The sequence below is a fragment of the Cherax quadricarinatus genome, chromosome 29, assembly GCF_038502225.1.
Source record: "Cherax quadricarinatus isolate ZL_2023a chromosome 29, ASM3850222v1, whole genome shotgun sequence".
NCBI lineage: Eukaryota > Metazoa > Arthropoda > Malacostraca > Decapoda > Parastacidae > Cherax > Cherax quadricarinatus.
In genome coordinates, this window is record NC_091320.1 from 32,496,422 (window position 1) to 32,516,421 (window position 20,000).

Consider the following 20,000-nt stretch of genomic DNA (forward strand, 5'->3'; position numbering starts at 1 on the left):
GTTGTGTGGATGGCAGGTTGTGTGGATGGCAGGTTGTGTGGATGGCAGGTTGTGTGGATGGCAGATTGTGTGGATGGCAGGTTGTGTGGATGGCAGGTTGTGTGGATGGCAGGTTGTGTGGATGGCAGGTTGTGTGAATGGCAGGTTGTGTGGATGGCAGGTTGTGTGGATGGCAGGTTGTGTGGATGGCAGGTTGTGTGGATGGCAGGTTGTGTGGATGGCAGGTTGTGTGGATGGCAGGTTGTGTGGATGGCAGGTTGTGTGGATGGCAGGTTGTGTGGATGGCAGGTTGTGTGGATGGCAGGTTGTGTGGATGGCAGGTTGTGTGGATGGCAGGGGGCAGTGTTGGTGACACGGGTTTGGCAGGTTGTGTGGATGGCAGGGGGCAGTGTTGGTGACACGGGTGTGGCAGGTTGTGTGGATGGCAGGTTGTGTGGATGGCAGGTTGTGTGGATGGCAGGTTGTGTGGATGGCAGGTTGTGTGGATGGCAGGTTGTGTGGATGGCAGATTGTGTGGATGGCAGGTTGTGTGGATGGCAGGTTGTGTGGATGGCAGGTTGTGTGGATGGCAGGTTGTGTGGATGGCAGGTTGTGTGGATGGCAGGTTGTGTGGATAGCAGGGGGCAGTGTTGGTGACACGGGTTTGGCAGGTTGTGTGGATGGCAGGGGGCAGTGTTGGTGACACGGGTGTGACAGGTTGTGTGGATAGCAGGTTGTGTGGATGGCAGGTTGTGTGGATGGCAGGTTGTGTGGATGGCAGGTTGTGTGGATGGCAGATTGTGTGGATGGCAGGTTGTGTGGATGGCAGGTTGTGTGGATGGCAGGTTGTGTGGATGGCAGGTTGTGTGCATGGCAGGTTGTGTGGATGGCAGGTTGTGTGGATGGCAGGTTGTGTGCATGGCAGGTTGTGTGCATGGCAGGTTGTGTGGATGGAAGGTTGTGTGGATGGCAGGTTGTGTGGATGGCAGGTTGTGTGGATGGCAGGTTGTGTGGATGGCAGGTTGTGTGGATGGCAGGTTGTGTGGATGGCAGGTTGTGTGGATGGCAGGGGGCAGTGTTGGTGACACGGGTGTGGCTGGTTGTGTGGATGGCAGGGGGCAGTGTTGGTGACACGGGTGTGGCAGGTTGTGTGGACGGCAGGGGGCAGTGTTGGTGACACGGGTGTGGCAGGTTGTGTGGATGGCAGGGGGCAGTGTTGGTGACACGGGTGTGGCTGGTTGTGTGGATGGCAGGGGGCAGTGTTGGTGACACGGGTGTGGCAGGTTGTGTGGACGGCAGGGGGCAGTGTTGGTGACACGGGTGTGGCAGGTTGTGTGGATGACAGGGGGCAGTGTTGGTGACACGGGTGTGGCTGGTTGTGTGGATGGCAGGGGGCAGTGTTGGTGACACGGGTGTGGCAGGTTGTGTGGATGGCAGGGGGCAGTGTTGGTGACACGGGTGTGGGAGGTTGTGTGGATGGCAGGGGGCAGTGTTGGTGACACGGGTGTGGCAGGTTGTGTGGATCGCAGGGGGCAGTGTTGGTGACACGGGTGTGGCAGGTTGTGTGGACGGCAGGGGGCAGTGTTGGTGACACGGGTGTGGCAGGTTGTGTGGATGACAGGGGGCAGTGTTGGTGACACGGGTGTGGCTGGTTGTGTGGATGGCAGGGGGCAGTGTTGGTGACACGGGTGTGGGAGGTTGTGTGGATGGCAGGGGGCAGTGTTGGTGACACGGGTGTGGGAGGTTGTGTGGATGGCAGGGGGCAGTGTTGGTGACACGGGTGTGGCAGGTTGTGTGGATCGCAGGGGGCAGTGTTGGTGACACGGGTGTGGCAGGTTGTGTGGATGGCAGGGGGCAGTGTTCGTGACACGGGTGTGGCTGGTTGTGTGGATGGCAGGGGGCAGTGTTGGTGACACGGGTGTGGGAGGTTGTGTGGATGGCAGGGGGCAGTGTTGGTGACACGGGTGGGGGAGGTTGTGTGGATGGCAGGGGGCAGTGTTGGTGACACGGGTGTGGCAGGTTGTGTGGATGGCAGGGGGCAGTGTTGGTGACACGGGTGTGGCAGGTTGTGTGGATGGCAGGGGGCAGTGTTGGTGACACGGGTGTGGCTGGTTGTGTGGATGGCAGGGGGCAGTGTTGGTGACACGGGTGTGGGAGGTTGTGTGGATGGCAGGGGGCAGTGTTGGTGACACGGGTGTTGCTGGTTGTGTGGATGGCAGGGGCAGTGTTGGTGACACGGATGTGGGAGGTTGTGTGGATGGCAGGGGGCAGTGTTGGTGACACGGGTGTGGGAGGTTGTGTGGTTGGCAGGGGGCAATGTTAGTGACACGGGTGTGGGAGGTTGTGTGGATGGCAGGGGGAAGTGTTGGTGACACGGGTGTGGCAGGTTGTGTGGATGGCAGGGGGCAGTGTCGGTGACACGGGTGTGGCAGGTTGTGTGGATGGCAGGGGGCAGTGTTGGTGACACGGGTGGGGGAGGTTGTGTGGATGGCAGGGGGCAGTGTTGGTGACACGGGTGTGGCATGTTGTGTGGATGGCAGGGGGCAGTGTTGGTGACACGGGTGTGGCAGGTTGTGTGGATGGCAGGGGACAATGTTGGCGACACGGGTGTGGGAGATTGTGTGGATGGCAGGGGACAGTGTTGGTGACACGGGTGTGGGAGGTTGTGTGGATGGGAGGGGGCAGTGTTGGTGACACGGGTGTGGCAGGTTGTGTGGATGGCAGGGGGCAGTGTTGGTGACACGGGTGTGGCAGGTTGTGTGGATGGCAGGTTGTGTGGATGGCAGGTTGTGTGGATGGCAGGTTGTGTGGATGGCAGGTTGTGTGGATGGCAGGTTGTGTGGATGGCAGATTGTGTGGATGGCAGGTTGTGTGGATGGCAGGTTGTGTGGATGGCAGGTTGTGTGGATGGCAGGTTGTGTGGATGGCAGGTTGTGTGGATGGCAGGTTGTGTGGATGGCAGGTTGTGTGGATGGCAGGTTGTGTGGATGGCAGGTTGTGTGGATGGCAGGTTGTGTGGATAGCAGGGGGCAGTGTTGGTGACACGGGTTTGGCAGGTTGTGTGGATGGCAGGGGGCAGTGTTGGTGACACGGGTGTGACAGGTTGTGTGGATAGCAGGTTGTGTGGATGGCAGATTGTGTGGATGGCAGGTTGTGTGGATGGCAGGTTGTGTGGATGGCAGATTGTGTGGATGGCAGGTTGTGTGGATGGCAGGTTGTGTGGATGGCAGGTTGTGTGGATGGCAGGTTGTGTGGATGGCAGGTTGTGTGGATGGCAGGTTGTGTGGATGGCAGGTTGTGTGCATGGCAGGTTGTGTGGATGGCAGGTTGTGTGGATGGCAGGTTGTGTGCATGGCAGGTTGTGTGCATGGCAGGTTGTGTGGATGGCAGGTTGTGTGGATGGCAGGTTGTGTGGATGGCAGGTTGTGTGGATGGCAGGTTGTGTGGATGGCAGGTTGTGTGGATGGCAGGTTGTGTGGATGGCAGGTTGTGTGGATGGCAGGTTGTGTGGATGGCAGGGGGCAGTGTTGGTGACACGGGTGTGGCTGGTTGTGTGGATGGCAGGGGGCAGTGTTGGTGACACGGGTGTGGCAGGTTGTGTGGACGGCAGGGGGCAGTGTTGGTGACACGGGTGTGGCAGGTTGTGTGGATGGCAGGGGGCAGTGTTGGTGACACGGGTGTGGCTGGTTGTGTGGATGGCAGGGGGCAGTGTTGGTGACACGGGTGTGGCAGGTTGTGTGGATGGCAGGGGGCAGTGTTGGTGACACGGGTGTGGGAGGTTGTGTGGATGGCAGGGGGCAGTGTTGGTGACACGGGTGTGGGAGGTTGTGTGGATGGCAGGGGGCAGTGTTGGTGACACGGGTGTGGCAGGTTGTGTGGATCGCAGGGGGCAGTGTTGGTGACACGGGTGTGGCAGGTTGTGTGGATGGCAGGGGGCAGTGTTGGTGACACGGGTGTGGCTGGTTGTGTGGATGGCAGGGGGCAGTGTTGGTGACACGGGTGTGGCAGGTTGTGTGGATGGCAGGGGGCAGTGTTGGTGACACGGGTGTGGGAGGTTGTGTGGATGGCAGGGGGCAGTGTTGGTGACACGGGTGTGGGAGGTTGTGTGGATGGCAGGGGGCAGTGTTGGTGACACGGGTGTGGCAGGTTGTGTGGATGGCAGGGGGCAGTGTTGGTGACACGGGTGTGGCAGGTTGTGTGGATGGCAGGGGGCAGTGTTGGTGACAGGGGTGTGGCTGGTTGTGTGGATGGCAGGGGGCAGTGTTGGTGACACGGGTGTGGGAGGTTGTGTGGATGGCAGGGGGCAGTGTTGGTGACACGGGTGTTGCTGGTTGTGTGGATGGCAGGGGCAGTGTTGGTGACACGGGTGTGGGAGGTTGTGTGGATGGCAGGGGGCAGTGTTGGTGACACGGGTGTGGGAGGTTGTGTGGTTGGCAGGGGGCAATGTTGGTGACACGGGTGTGGGAGGTTGTGTGGATGGCAGGGGGCAGTGTTGGTGACACGGGTGTGGCAGGTTGTGTGGATGGCAGGGGGCAGTGTCGGTGACACGGGTGTGGCAGGTTGTGTGGATGGCAGGGGGCAGTGTTGGTGACACGGGTGTGGAAGGTTGTGTGGATGGCAGGGGGCAGTGTTGGTGACACGGGTGTGGCATGTTGTGTGGATGGCAGGGGGCAGTGTTGGTGACACGGGTGTGGCAGGTTGTGTGGATGGCAGGGGACAATGTTGGCGACACGGGTGTGGGAGGTTGTGTGGATGGCAGGGGACAGTGTTGGTGACACGGGTGTGGGAGGTTGTGTGGATGGGAGGGGGCAGTGTTGGTGACACGGGTGTGGCAGGTTTTGTGGATGGCAGGGGGCAGTGTTGGTGACACGGGTGTGGGAGGTTGTGTGGATGGCAGGGGGCAGTGTTGGTGACACGGGTGTGGCAGGTTGTGTGGATGGCAGGGGGCAGTGTTGGTGACACAGGTGTGGCAGGTTGTGTGGATGGCAGGGGGCAGTGTTGGTGACACGGGTGTGGCAGATTGTGTGGATGGCAGGGGGCAGTGTTGGTGACACGGGTGTGGCAGGTTGTGTGGATGGTAGGGGGCAGTGTTGGTGACACGGGTGTGGGAGGTTGTGTGGATGGCAGGGGGCAGTGTTGGTGACACGGGTGTGGCAGGTTGTGTGGATGGTAGGGGGCAGTGTTGGTGACACGGGTGTGGCAGGTTGTGTGGATGGCATGAGACAGTGTTTGTGACACGGGTGTGGCAGGCTGTGTGGATGGCATGAGACAATGTTGGTGATACGGGTGTGGCAGGTTGTGTGGATGGCAGGGGGCAGTGTTGGTGACAAGGGTTTGGGAGGTTGTGTGGATGGCAGGGGGCAGTGTTGGTGACACGGGTGTGGCAGGTTGTGTGGATGGCAGGGAGCAGTGTTGGTGACACGGGTGTGGCAGGTTGTGTGGATGGCAGGGGACAGTGTTGGTGACACGGGTGTTGCAGGTTGTGTGGATGGCAGGGGGCAGTGTTGGTGACACGGGTGTGGCAGGTTGTGTGGATGGCAGGGGGCAGTGTTGGTGACAAGGGTTTGGGAGGTTGTGTGGATGGCAGGGGGCAGTGATGGTGACACGGGTGTGGGAGGTTGTGTGGATGGCAGGGGGCAGTGTTGGTGACACGGGTGTGGGAGGTTGTGTGGATGGCATGAGACAGTGTTTGTGACACGGGTGTGGCAGGCTGTGTGGATGGCATGAGACAGTGTTGGTGACACGGGTGTGGCAGGTAGTTTGGATGGCATGAGACAGTGTTGGTGACAAGGGTGTGGCACGTTGTGTGGATGGCAGGGGGCAGTGTTGATGACACGGGTGTGGCAGGTTGTGTGGATGGCAGGAGGCAGTGTTGGTGACACGGGTGTGGCAGGTTGTGTGGATGGCAGGGGGCAGTGTTGGTGACACGGGTATGGCAGGTTGTGTGGATGGCAGGGGGCAGTGTTGGTGACAAGGGTGTGGGAGGTTGTGTGGATGGCAGGGGGCAGTGTTGGTGACACGTGTGTGGGAGGTTGTGTGGATGGCATGAGACAGTGTTGGTGACACGTGTGTGGCAGGTAGTTTGGATGGCATGAGACAGTGTTGGTGACACGGGTGTGGCACGTTGTGTGGATGGCAGGGGGTAGTGTTGGTGACACGGGTGTGGCAGGTTGTGTGGATGGCAGGGGGCAGTGTTGGTGACACGGGTGTGGCAGTTTGTGTGGATGGCAGGGGGCAGTGTTGGTGACACGGGTGTGGCAGGTTGTGTGGATGGCATGAGACAGTATTGGTGACACGGGTGTGGCAGGTTGACTGCTGGTCTCGGCTCTCTGTTTGACCCAAGGAGAGAGGTCAAAAAAATATGGAAAACTGAATGGAGTAAGGCCCGGGTAGCCGTCATGAGAGTGAGTGTTGACTCAAGGAATTGTGAAATCGGCCGAATCTTCCAGTGAAATCAATCAAGGTGTAACAGAAGCGGTATCGTCAGAAATTGATGAAGTTGACACCACACATATCCGCCTCCCAGAGTATTAATTCTCACTGCAGGTATGTTAATTTGTGCTGGCCAATATAAACTACCTACTGGAAGGGAGACGTTACGATATGACGCCAGATCTTAATTTGCTGAGTTATATGGATGTCTCCTTTGTACTTTTTAATGTCATTTATTTATTTATATAAAATTACCCACATTCATAAATCGTAGTTGCCTTATAACCCACTATCTAAATAAACTCTCAAAATAATAGTCTTTCCTATTTATTTTTTTAACTAAAAAAGTGAGCACATCCTTGTCCTCACCAGGAGAGGATGACCGCAGATGCCCAGATGGTGAGGATGCAGGTGCATGCCCTCATCTTGGTGCAGGTGTAGGAGGCTCGCAGCGGCCGACAGATGGCGTAGTATCGCTCGAAGCTGATCACCAGGATGGTCAGCACTGACGCGTGACACACGCAGTATTCCACGAAGGGTACCAGCTTGCCTGGAGGAGAGAAAAGAAATAATGAAACAGTGTTTTAATACGATCACATAACACATGCAGTATTCCACTAGGGGTACCAGCTTTCATGGAGAGAAAAGAATGGGAAATAATAATAAAATAATTATCAGGATACTTGACACATGCAGTATTCCACGAAGGGTACCAACTTGCCTGAGGGAGAGAAAAGAAGAATGAGAAATAAAAAAAAATTAATACAAATGCATAACACATGCAGTATTCCGCAAAGGGTACCAACTTACCTAATAGAAAGAAAAAAAAAGAAAATCTGTAAATAAACAAAAGGAAAAATAGTTGTAGCTAGGCACACGACACAATATTCTATGAAGACTACTAGCTTGTGTGATAGAAAGGAAAAATGAGAAAGAATGAAAAAAAAATTATCTGAACACATAACACATGCAGTATTCCACATAGGCTACCAACTTAGCTGAGAATGCACAATACAAAAACTGAAAATAAAAAAAAATAAAATAGAAATCTTTTTACATTTCAGACCATTTTCAGAAGTTTGCTGAAGTATATCTAATTTTAGTCACACTAAAATTAACTAAAATTAACTCACAAAATTTACCCTATATTGTGTCAAAATACAAAAAAAAACATGATTTTAAATCAAACATGCTCTCTAAACTACATTTTAAGGGGAAAAATTTACAAGATTTTTATATTTTATAGGAAAAACTAAATGGAGTGAGTCAGTTGACAAAAAACTTTAGATAAATTAAAAAAAAAAAAAAAATTTGAGGTGAACGAGTTTGCTGATTTTGAGGTTTAAGGTCGTCAGGTCAAACGATAAAGTTATTTTATATTATGAAGTCAACCGACAAGAATAATCTCTTATCCACGTTGCTGATGGATGATGGTCCAGGAGAAACCGAAAGGTCGTCTAGAGTTTCTTCTCGAGTGTGTGGCTAATGTGTGAAGGATAATGTAGAGCGTTTACATCAAACAAGACTAATTAAGACTATCAAGTCTAACAAGACCAGTTAAGACTGTCAAGTCTAACAACAAGACCAGTTAAGGTTGTCAAGTCTAACATAAAGACCAAAAAAGACTTTCAAGTCTAACAAAACCATTAAGGCTGTCAAGTGTAACAAAAAGACTAATTAAGTCTCAAACAAGACCAATTAGTGGTCATGTCAGAGATCATGGGTCAGTCTAAGAGGTGACACTCATCAAGGTCACTTCAACGATCATCTCTCAGCAGATCACAGCTTCCCAATCTCTGGCCGCTGATACGAAGTCATCAGTTATAAGAGAGAGAATTTCTTCAAATCTAGTGACTTGCAATTTAATAACCGGTCCTCGTAGCATCCACTAATGGCTCCCCTTCCCCCTTAATGGCCTCCGATGCATAATAAATGGCTTATTATGGTGCAAAGTTGCTTTAAATTACGGGGAAAACGGCCGCAGGGAAACTCAGATTTTAGTCTAACTTAAGAGAAATTATGGTATGAAAAATCTCTACTTTTTGGGGTTAACGTTAACGTTATTAAAACTAATATTTCTCAAAGTTGTCCACCCACTCAGAATTAATTACGCATTTTTAAAGAAGAGACTTATTAAAGAAGAGACTTACATATATATATATATATATATATATATATATATATATATATATATATATATATATATATATATATATATATATATATATACACACACACACACACACACACAGAACAACCACTGTGAAAAAAATATCGAAATTCTAAGCGCTGTCGCTATTTTTTCACAATGGTTGTTCTGCATATTGTGATATCACCTGTTCACTGTGATCTTATTTCATTTAGGGATACATATTTATAATCTGGACTCTCCCGAGAGAGGATTTCCAGCACACAGAGTGTAGCTCAGTTGTGTCACAAGCGCACTTAGTGGCACTGAGCTGCTACTTTGATCCTCTTCTCGGCTTGAACTTGGATCCTGCTGGAGTGCAATCAACAACCATGTAAATGGGGTCTGAAAACAAGCGAATTTAATTTACATCTTACAGCGAGGATGTGAATGTTGAATTTTAGCCGTAAATGCCGAGTGTTGGAGAGAGAGAGAGAGAGAGAGAGAAAGAGAGAGAGAGAGAGAGAGAGAGAGAGAGAGAGAGAGAGAGAGAGAGAGAGAGAGAGAGAGAGAGAGAGAGAGAGAGAGAGAGAGAGAATGACAATAAATATTCGTTATATAAACGACCGACGGTTCGGAGAAGTCCTGACGCTCTAATAGGAGAAATAACTGAAATGAACTCATATACGAAGACGCTAACGATGTCACTGTAACTGGGTAGTACAGTGTTTGGTGACGTCGTACTAGAACTGAAGTCAATTTGGGCGAAACGTTGCCCAAATTGACGACTTACTTGGGTTTCTCTGAGAGACAGTTTTCTCATGTGATCTCTAAGTCTTTCTTTTTCTAACATTACTTTTTTTAATGTTAATTATCGGATTTTGTCTCGGGTAATACTTTTTTTCCCACTGAATTTCAGCTTCGAGAACATATCGAAACAAATTTATGCTAATTGAGGTGTTTCTATGTGATAAATATCTCGGCTGCGTCACAGGCGTTAAGATAAGGGAAGATACTTCTTATCTTAGATAGAAGTAGATAGTTCCTGCCCCTTTTCTATCAGTATCTCTCATATACATACATAAAGAGTCATTCCCTTGAGCTCATCTATCTTGATGATGTGTTGATTGCAATACGAAAGGCATATATATATATATATACATATATATATATATATATATATATATATATATATATATATATATATATATATATATATATATATACACACAAAACAACCACTGTGAAAAGAATAGTGAAATTCCAAGGGATTTCGTGAGTTTTCACATCATCATAGTTCCTTGATAATGTGAGAAGTCACGAAAGCGCTTGGAATTTCACTATTCTTTCACAGTGGTTGTTTTGCATATTCTGATATCACCTGTTTAGTGTGATCTTATTGCATATATATATATATATATATATATATATATATATATATATATATATATATATATATATATATATATATATATATATATATATATATATATATATATATATATGCAGAGAGAGAGAGAGACAGACAAAGACAGAGAGAGAGAGAGAGCGAGAAAAGAGCTTACTCCTTTGCTCCCTATCGCACTCCTCCTTTCTCTCCCTCACTCTCTCCCTCACTGTTCCTCTCCCCCACACACCCAGCTCCATCACGCTCCTGCTTTATTAAATATGGTTTGACATGTGGTGCCACAGTGACAGACATTCTGATAGAATGGCACTCTCTGGCTTTTTATGTATATTGACACCCTGATGTAGGAGAGATGGAGGGAAGGAAGGAGAAGAGAAGGGAGGAGAGAAGAAGGGGGAAGGAGAGGAGGCAAAGAAGGGGGGGGAAAGGGAGAGAGGAAGGATGAAATCAGAAAGGGGAGGATGTAAGATAGGAGACAGGAGGGAGAGAGAGAGAGTTCCACAGGGAAGTATGCTTGGGCCATTGTTATGGAATGTCTACTTCAGTGACCTACTTAACCCAGAATCCCATGCATACGCAGGTGACTGTACTCTGATATTTACTTATCCAAGAAGAGAAATGTCAGCTGCTCTCAGTTACATCAATCACCAGCTTACAGCTATATCAGCCTGGAGAAAACGATGGCAGGTCACATTTTCTCCTGAGAAAACATAAACAGTGATGGTCTCTAGGCACCATGATGGTAATACTGGAGCAGTGGCAAGAATGAATGGGAGAGTGTTGGTACCCTGGGACGAAGTTGATATCCTTGAGGTGAAATTTGACTTCAAACTGACTATGAAGAACCATCTTGCAAACAAGACGGCCAGGAAGCTGACAGCACGTCGATGTATCTCGCATCTGCTGAATAGCAGCGAATGCAGGACTCTGTATAAGGCACTAGTACGCTCACACCTTGAGTATGCTCCACTTTCTTGGATTTCCTGCCCCTCCGTCTCATCTACGACTTTTTGACAGAATAGAGAACAGGACGACTCATCTCTGATCTGGACCCAGCCTGGATAGATCTGTCATTTCAACAGAACCTTCGACACCGGAGGAATGTGGGTGGCCTTACTGTTATGTACAAGGCCAATATATCAAGGCACCACACTTGGCTCCACTCCGAGGACAACGAAAAGTGGAGTCAATACAACAAGACGGGCAGCAAGCAGCAACTTCATTCTGACTGTAACCTCTAGAACATCGCTACATCTGATGTCATTGATTCCTAGTATGAGTTGATCAAATCAAATTTCTGGCCCACAGATGGCTCCAATTTCATCCTGCTCCCAACTTGTATGTCTCATAACAATAAAAAAAAGCTTTTAAACGAGCTGATGTAGGTAACCTTGTAAAACCCTGTGTAAGAGAGACAGACAGACAAACAGACAGACAGACTGCTCTCTCTCTCTCTCTCTCTCTCTCTCTCTCTCTCTCTCTCTCTCTCTCTCTCTCTCTCTCTCTCTCTCACTACGGAAAATATTTTCTTCGCTGCTTCCCGTCATTTCAACTCTCTCTAGCATGATTTATGACTCAGAGTGACAAGGAACGGCATCAAAATTTATACATTGGCAACCCAAAAGAAATTATTTTCATCACTAAATTTAAGTCTACGAGGGAAAAAAAATACCACGATATATGTTTTTGTGAAGAATAAATATTTTTTTTTATTATATCCCAATTTTTCATCCTCAAATAATTCTCACGTTCTGCCTTCATAAGGGGAATTTAGTGCTTAATTCTGTATAAATGGGGGAGTAATCTGCTGATAGGAGCTTATACCATTATTATTATTATTATTATTATTATTATTATTATTATTATTATTATTATTATTATTATTATTATTATTATTATTATTATTATTATTATTATTATTATTATTATATTAGCTCATGTTTAGACATGAGCTGAGGTATGATGATAATAGTAATAATAATAATAATAATAGGTCAATCTTGTATCCAGGATGCTTCCCTCACTAACACCCAGGTTCCTACTTTTTGGCAGGTGAACAGCGACAGCAGGTGTAAGGTGACTAATATCCAGGTACCTACTTATTGCTAGGTGAACAGGGACAGCAGGTGTGCTATGGAAACACGCCTCCAGAGTTTCCACCCGTACCGGGGATCGAACCTTAGATGACTTCTCTTGTAAATGATCTCTGAAGCAGGATAAGATGAGAAAGAGAGACAGAGACAGAGACAGACAGACAGACAGACATAGAGAAAGAAACAGAGAGACAGAGAGTGACATTAACTTTCTTTTAGAAGATAGATGAGACAGTTTGGTCTATTTGCTGATAGATAGATAAATGGCAAATGAGAAACAATGGAAAACTTTTATTAAGGAACTAAAGCAATAAAAGGAGCAATAAAGTGGACAAAAATAACGTAAGTAAAGAGAAAACAAAGAATAATGGAATGTTGTGATGATGGTAGGAGAGAGAGAGAGAGAGAGAGAGAGAGAGAGAGAGAGAGAGAGAGAGAGAGAGAAGGAAGGAATGAAGGAGGTAAAGAAGGAAGAGTGTGAGGGAGGGAAGATAAAGGAAGGAAGGATATAGGGTAAATAATGAGAAGAATAAAAGGAGGAAGATGATAAAATCATGAAGGATGAAGGAGGAAGAGAAAGAGGGAGGAGGAGAAGGAAGAATAGATGAAGGAGGAGGAGGAGGAGTAGAAGGAAGAAGAGGAGGAGACAGCAATAAATTTTTAGAAAAAAATCAACTATTTTTTCTGCTTGTTCTTGATGCTGCTGAAGGGCTCTTGATCCAAGGAATTGCAGCCACCCTTCTTATCCTCTGATCAAACTTGACATTGCATGATACCCAACTGGTTTAGCGCTTCCCCCTTTAACGTGACAATAATAATAATAATAATAATAACAATAATAATAATAATAATAATAATAATAATAATAATAATAATAATAATAATAATAATAATAATAATAACAATAATTATTATTATTATTATTATTATTATTATTATTATTATTATTATTATTATTATTATTATTATTATTATTATTATTATTATTATTATTATTATTATTATTAGTACAATTATTATTAACTTATTTTCATGCCGCATGAACAGCAAGAAAAACATGAAACAAGAACAACAATAACAGAGAGGAAGACCCTCGCTAATTACTAACTCCCGGAGGCTTTATTTGTCCAGCCAATTGGCGGATGTCATTGATACGATTTTTAATTATTCAATTAATCAAGAAAGGAACATAAAGTGAATATAATATACCGAAAGCTAGCTCTCTCTCTCTCTCTCTCTCTCTCTCCCTCTCTTTTTTTCTCTCTCTCTCTACACACATACATACACATACACACACACACATGTATATATATATATATATATATATATATATATATATATATATATATATATATATATATATATATATATATATATATATATATATATATATATATATATATATATATATATATATATATATATATATATATATATATATATATGCAAAACAACTACTCTGAAAGAATAGAGAAATTCCAAGCGCTTTCGTGACTACTCACATTATCAAGGAACTATGAAAGTAAAGCATCCAAGGAAGCTATATAAGGGGTCTGGCCAGCACCTCACTATCAGATCCCACATCGGTTAAACACCTGACGCGCGCCGACCCAACTTGGATAGGTCCTTTGCACAACTCACCCACAAACTATTCTACCCAAGAAAATTTAAAAATTATTATTTGTCCAGTGTATTATTAAATTCTTCCCAAATTCTATTAATTATAAATGGATCTAATTTATATAAACCAAAGGAAATATTCATATTATTGTCAAAACTGCTTTTTATGAAACAAGATTCAATTATATTCCTGTCGACCATGGACTTGCTTGATACTACTTTCTCAACTTTTTGAAAATCAATTGGATGGTTAAAATCTCTTACATGAATAAATAGAGCATTGGAATCTTGTCCAGTTCTAATGCTATATTTATGTTGTTTTAATCTTAGTTCGAAATTTTTACCAGTTTGACCGTAATAAACTTTATCACAAATTTTACAAGGAATCTTATAGACACATCCATCAGCATTTTGGGGGGAATTCTTTATCAAAAGTTTTTTTACTGTATCAAGATTTTTGAATACAACTTTAATATTAAAAGTCTTAAGAAGAGAAGGCATATCAACCAAGTTTTCATGGTAAGGGAGAACCAGCATATTTTTAGTTGAATAAGGCTGGTTGTCCCTTTTTGGATTGTAAAAAGTACTTCTAGCATCTTTAAAAGATTTATCAATTACATTTCTTGGGTATTTTAAATCATTACCTATTTCATAAATTTTGGATATTTCCTCATCTATGAACTCAGGACTACAAATTCGTAAAGCTCTCAAAAACATTGATGAGAAAACAGACAGTTTGACTCTATCTTGATGCGAGGAATAATAGTGGACATAGGAACAGTTATTTGTAGGTTTTCTGTAAATTTTGAATTTGAATTCATTATTACCCTTAATAATTAAAACATCTAGAAAAGGCAATGGGTTATTTTCTTCAAACTCAACAGTAAAGTTTATAGAATGGGCTAAGCTATTTAATTTTCCAAGGAAATGGTGTATATCTACATTTTTGGGCATAAGACACAAAATATCATCAACATATCTGAACCATTTAGCTCTATTAGGGAGGATTGTGTTAAGCAACCTTGTTTCAAAAAATTCCATGTATAGGTTACTAAGAACAGGTGAAAGAGGATTTCCCATTGCCATACCAAACTTCTGAGTGTAAAACTTATCATTAAATACAAATTTTGCATCAACAATGCAAAGTTTAATAAGTTTAATGATAGTAGGAACTGGCAATGGTAAATCATAGTTAACGAGTTCTTCAGATAAGAAACTTAATAAATCATCAACAGGAACTTTCGTAAACAAGGAAGTAACATCAAAACTAACCATGTTAAAATCATTTAAGTCAGTCAAGGAGCTTAATTTATCAACCAAGTCTATGTTGTTTTTAACATTAAAGTTAGAAATTTTGCCAACAATAGGGCTCAAAATATCAACAAGCCATTTGGATAATTTATATGACTTTCATAGTTCCTTGATAATGTGAGTAGTCACGAAAGCGCTTGGAATTTCTCTATTCTTTCAGAGTGGTTGTTTTGCATATTCTGAAATCACCTGTTTACTGTGATCTTATTGCATATATATATATATATATATATATATATATATATATATATATATATATATATATATATATATATATATATATATATATATATATATATATATATATATATATATATATATATATATATATATATATATATATATATATATATATATATATATATATATATATATATATATATATATATATATATATATATATATATATATGTAGTGAAGAGTTGAATTTATCTTTCATAATTATTAAGCTCTCGCTTCAGGAATTATCTATTTAAAGCCTCAAACAACCTAATATCAAGCGAATTAGAGCATTTGTTCGGAATTTTAAAACCCCTGAAGTTTAAAGGATGATTTAAAACAAATGAATATTCTTGAATTTCAGTGTGAGTTGAGTGAGTTAAAGTGAGACTAAACCCGCGAGAGACACCATAATACTCGCCCTCCTCTATCACTTATACCGGCTCCCTTACCTTCCTCTGTTAGTCTGTCACTAGTTAATGGTCCAAGTCGGACCGAAACGTCGTCGTCAGCTCCTCTCTGCCATGTGCGGGTTATTTGTGTATTGTTCCAGTCACGGTATTGTGCCTTTTTGTCGGATTTGGAAGAAATACAAATATACCACAATGAACAACTTGGCCATTTATACCCATTTACAATATTCCAGCATAAACAATAAACCAATAGTCAAGGAATTAGTAAAAGAAACACGAAAAGAAACTTGAGGAGAAAGTTGAAACAATGATGTAGAAAGTTCCATTCTAATGGTGTCACTAACATATCCATGGTGAGGAAGTCTGGGGGGAGTTGAAGGTTAACTCTAGGCCTTTCGTGTTGCAATCAACACATCATCAGCAGCATGCAATGTTGCTGAAAAGAGAAGGTCCAAGCAAATACGTTCAGAGTATATATATATATATATATATATATATATATATATATATATATATATATATATATATATATATATATATATATATATATATATATATATATATATATATATATACAAAGAGTTGTATATATACATTGCGTTTATACTGAGAAGTGTATGTCTTATTTTAATGGCCGGGTGTTGAGCCAACCACCCACTAATAACTACCCACTAATAGCCACCCAGTAGCAACCACCCACTAACAATCACCCACCAACAATCCCTCATCACCAGCTTCATTATCTAAGGACGGCCTAGACCAGCGAGGTCTGAATTAGAGTTGTCAGTGCAAGTATTCGTGAGAGCAGCGCCCCGCTAGTTGCAAGGCCTCGTCATTAACTCCCCCACACGTGGTAATTGACCCTAACAAGCTCGTTTCATCCGCATATTTAAATCATGGGTCATTAAAATTTTTATTTTGTCCAGCTAGAGAATCAAGGTCGGTGATTCCAATGAATCCAAAGGCAGAATTTTGGAATGAGTCGACAGGAGTTACCAGGATGATGAGTGTCTAGCGTATTTCAGTCTGGTTTAGACACGTGAGGAAAAAGTAGGATATATTTATTAGAAAACGTTTCGGTCCTGCGACCTTGATATGTCCTGCGACCTTGATATGTCGTGCGACCTTGATATACCCTGCGACCTTGATATGTTCTGCACCTTGATATGTTCTGCGACCCTGATATGTCCTGCAACCTTGATATGTCCTGCGACCTTGATATATCCTGCGACCTTGATATGTCCTGCGACCTTGATATGTCCTAGTGTTTGCTCACGTGGCTTTCTAAATCAATTTGTCGTTATCTATTACCAAGTTAAATACCATTAGAGGTTATACCTGGAGTCTACCTGGAGGATGTTCCGGGGGGTTTTAAACGCCGTCCCCACGGCCCGGTCCTTGACCAGGCCTCCCGGTGGATCAGGGTCTGATCAACCAGGCTGTTACTGCTAATCAACGTTGTTTTCGTTGCAGGTTAAAGTCCTTTTAACGAGAGAACGTCAATTAGCTTAGGTAATTCGCCACTATGTAATGTGGAGAATTTAGCCTTAATTAACCCTTAATTAATTAGCCCTTAATTAACCCTTAATTAACCATTTGCCTGCAATTAAAGCCACAGTAGTTGTCTTAAGAGGAGAAAGTTCTCACCCATAGCGACAAATTCCTACGTTTAGTATAGAATTTCCCCCCCCCCCTGTGCACAAGCACACACACACACACACACACACACATAGGGGAGACATGATAACGACATGCAAAATCCTGAGAGGAATGGATAAGATAGAGGACAGGATGTTCCAGAGATGGGACTCAGAAACAAGGGGTAATAATTGGAAGTTGTGTCAAAGGGATGTTACGAAGTATTTCTTCAGTCATAGAGTTGTCAGGAAGTGGAACAGTCTGGCGAGTGATGTAGTGGAGGCAGGAACCATACATAGCTTTAAAACGAAGTATGATAAAGTTCATGGAGCAGGGAGAGAGAGGACCTAGTAGCGACCAGTGAAGAGGCGGGGCCAGGAGATGAGTATCGACCCCTGCAATCACAAATAGGTGAGTACAGTTAGGAGAGCACACACACACACACACACACACACACACACACACACACACACACACACACACACAAACACAACAAGGAGATCGATTGGGAGAACTTGGAGCCACATGGGGGCCAAGATACACGGAGGGCTAAGATGATGGAGGTGATACTGGAAAACTTCATGTACCAACACGTAAGGGACACTGCAAGAGGGAGAGGAGAGGATGAACCAGCAAGACTGGACTTAGTATTCACCTTGAGTAGTGCAGATACTGAGACATCACATATGAAAGACCCTTTGGGGCCAGCGATCATGTGGTTTTAAGCTTCGATTACACAGTAGAGCTACAAGTGGAGAGGGAAGCAGGAAGGCCAGGGCAAATGAAGCCAAACTACAAGAAAGGGGACTACACGGGAATGAGGAACTTCCTGAACGGGGTTCAGTGTGACAGAAAACTGGCAGGGAAGCCAGTAAATGAGATGATGGAATATGTAACAACAATGTGCAAGGAGGCTGAGGAGAGGTTTGTACCCAAGGGTAACAGGACTAATGAAAAAGCCAGGATGAGCCCATGGTTCACCCAAAGGTGCAGGGAGGCAAAAACCAAGTGTGCTAGGGAATGGAAGAAATATAGAAGGCAAAGGACCCAGGAGAATAAGGAAAGCAGTCGTAGAGCCAGAAATGAATATGCACAGATAAGAAGGGAGGCCCAACGACAATATGAAAACGACATAGCAGCTAAAGCAAAATTTAACCCGAAGCTGTTATACAGCCACATCAGGAGGAAAACAACAGTCAAGGACCAGGTAATCAAGCTATGGAAGGAAGGAGGAGAGACAACAAGAATTGACCGTGAAGTATGTGAGGAACTCAACAAGAGATTCAAAGAAATGTTCACAGAGGAGACAGAAGGGGCTCCAGAAAGACGGAGAGGTGGGGTACACCACCAAGTGCTGGACACAGTACACACAACCGAGGAAGAAGAGAAGAGGCTTCTGAGTGAGCTAGATACCTCAAAAGTAATGGGGCCGGATAACATCTCTCCATGGGTCCTGAGAGAGGGAGCAGAGGCGCTATGTGTACCCCTAACAACAATATTCAATACATCTATCGAAACAGGGAGATTGCCTGAGGCATGGAAGACAGCAAATGTAGTCCCAATCTTTAAAAAAGAAGACAGACATGAAGCACTAAACTACAGACCAGTGTCACTGACATGTATAGTATGCAAAGTCATGGAGAAGATTATCAGGAGATGAGTGGTGGAACACCTAGAAAGGAATGATCTCATCAACAGCAGCCAACATGGTTTCAGGGATGGGAAATCCTGTGTCACAAACCTACTAGAGTTCTGTGACAGGGTGACAGCAGTAAGACAAGAGAGAGAGGGGTGGGTGAATTGCATTTTCTTGGACTGCAAGAAGGCGTTTGACAGAGTTCCGCACAAGAGATTAGTGCAAAAACTGGAGGTCCAAGCAGGGATAACAGGGAAGGCACTACAATGGATCCGAGAATACTTGTCAGGAAGACAGCAGCGAGTCATAGTACGTGACGAGGTGTCATAGTGGGCGCCTGTGACCAGCGGGGTCCCACAGGATTCAGACCTAGGACCAGTGTTGTTTCTGGTATTTGTGAACGACATGACGGAAGGAATAGACTTCGAAGTGTCCCTGTTTGCAGATGACGTGAGGTTGACGAGAAGAATTCATTCGATCGAAGACCAGGCAGAACTACAAAGGGATCTGAACAGGCTGCCGACCTGGTCCAGCAATTGGCTCATGGAGTTCAACTCCACCAAGTGCAAAGTCATGAAGATTGGGGAAGGGCAAAGAAGACCGCAGACGGAGTACAGCCTAGGGGGCCAGAGACTGCAAACCTCACTCAAGGAAAAAGATCTTGGGGTGAGTATAACACCAGGCACATCTCCTGAAGCTCACATCAACCAAATAACTGCTGCAGCATATGGGCGCCTAGCAAACCTCAGAAGAGTGTACGTTAGGTCCATATTGGAGTATGCGGCACCAGTTTGGAACCCACACCTAGCCAAGCACGTAAAGAAACTATAGAAAATGCAAAGGTTTGCAACAAGACTAGTCCCAGAGTTAAGGGGTATGTCCTATGAGGAGAGGTTAAGGGAAATCAACCTGACGACACTGGAGGACAGGAGAGATAGGGGGGACATGATAACGACATACAAAATACTGAGAGGAATTGACAAGGTGGACAAAGACACACACACATATACACACACGCACACACACACACACACACACACACACACACACACACACACACACACACACACACACACACACACACACACACACACACACACACACACACACAGGCAAAGTCAAT

At 44.8% G+C, this 20,000-nt stretch overlaps 1 protein-coding gene across 1 annotated transcript in view; it reads right to left on the reverse strand.

Moving 5' to 3' along the window:
• Positions 1–20,000, reverse strand: part of LOC128690435 (uncharacterized) — a 335,543-nt gene that overhangs the window by 53,811 nt on the left and 261,732 nt on the right. Inside the window, exon 3 of the mRNA XM_070089686.1 lies at positions 6,781–6,961. Coding sequence (XP_069945787.1) covers positions 6,781–6,961 — 181 coding nt within the window. The remainder of the gene's footprint in view (positions 1–6,780; positions 6,962–20,000) is intronic.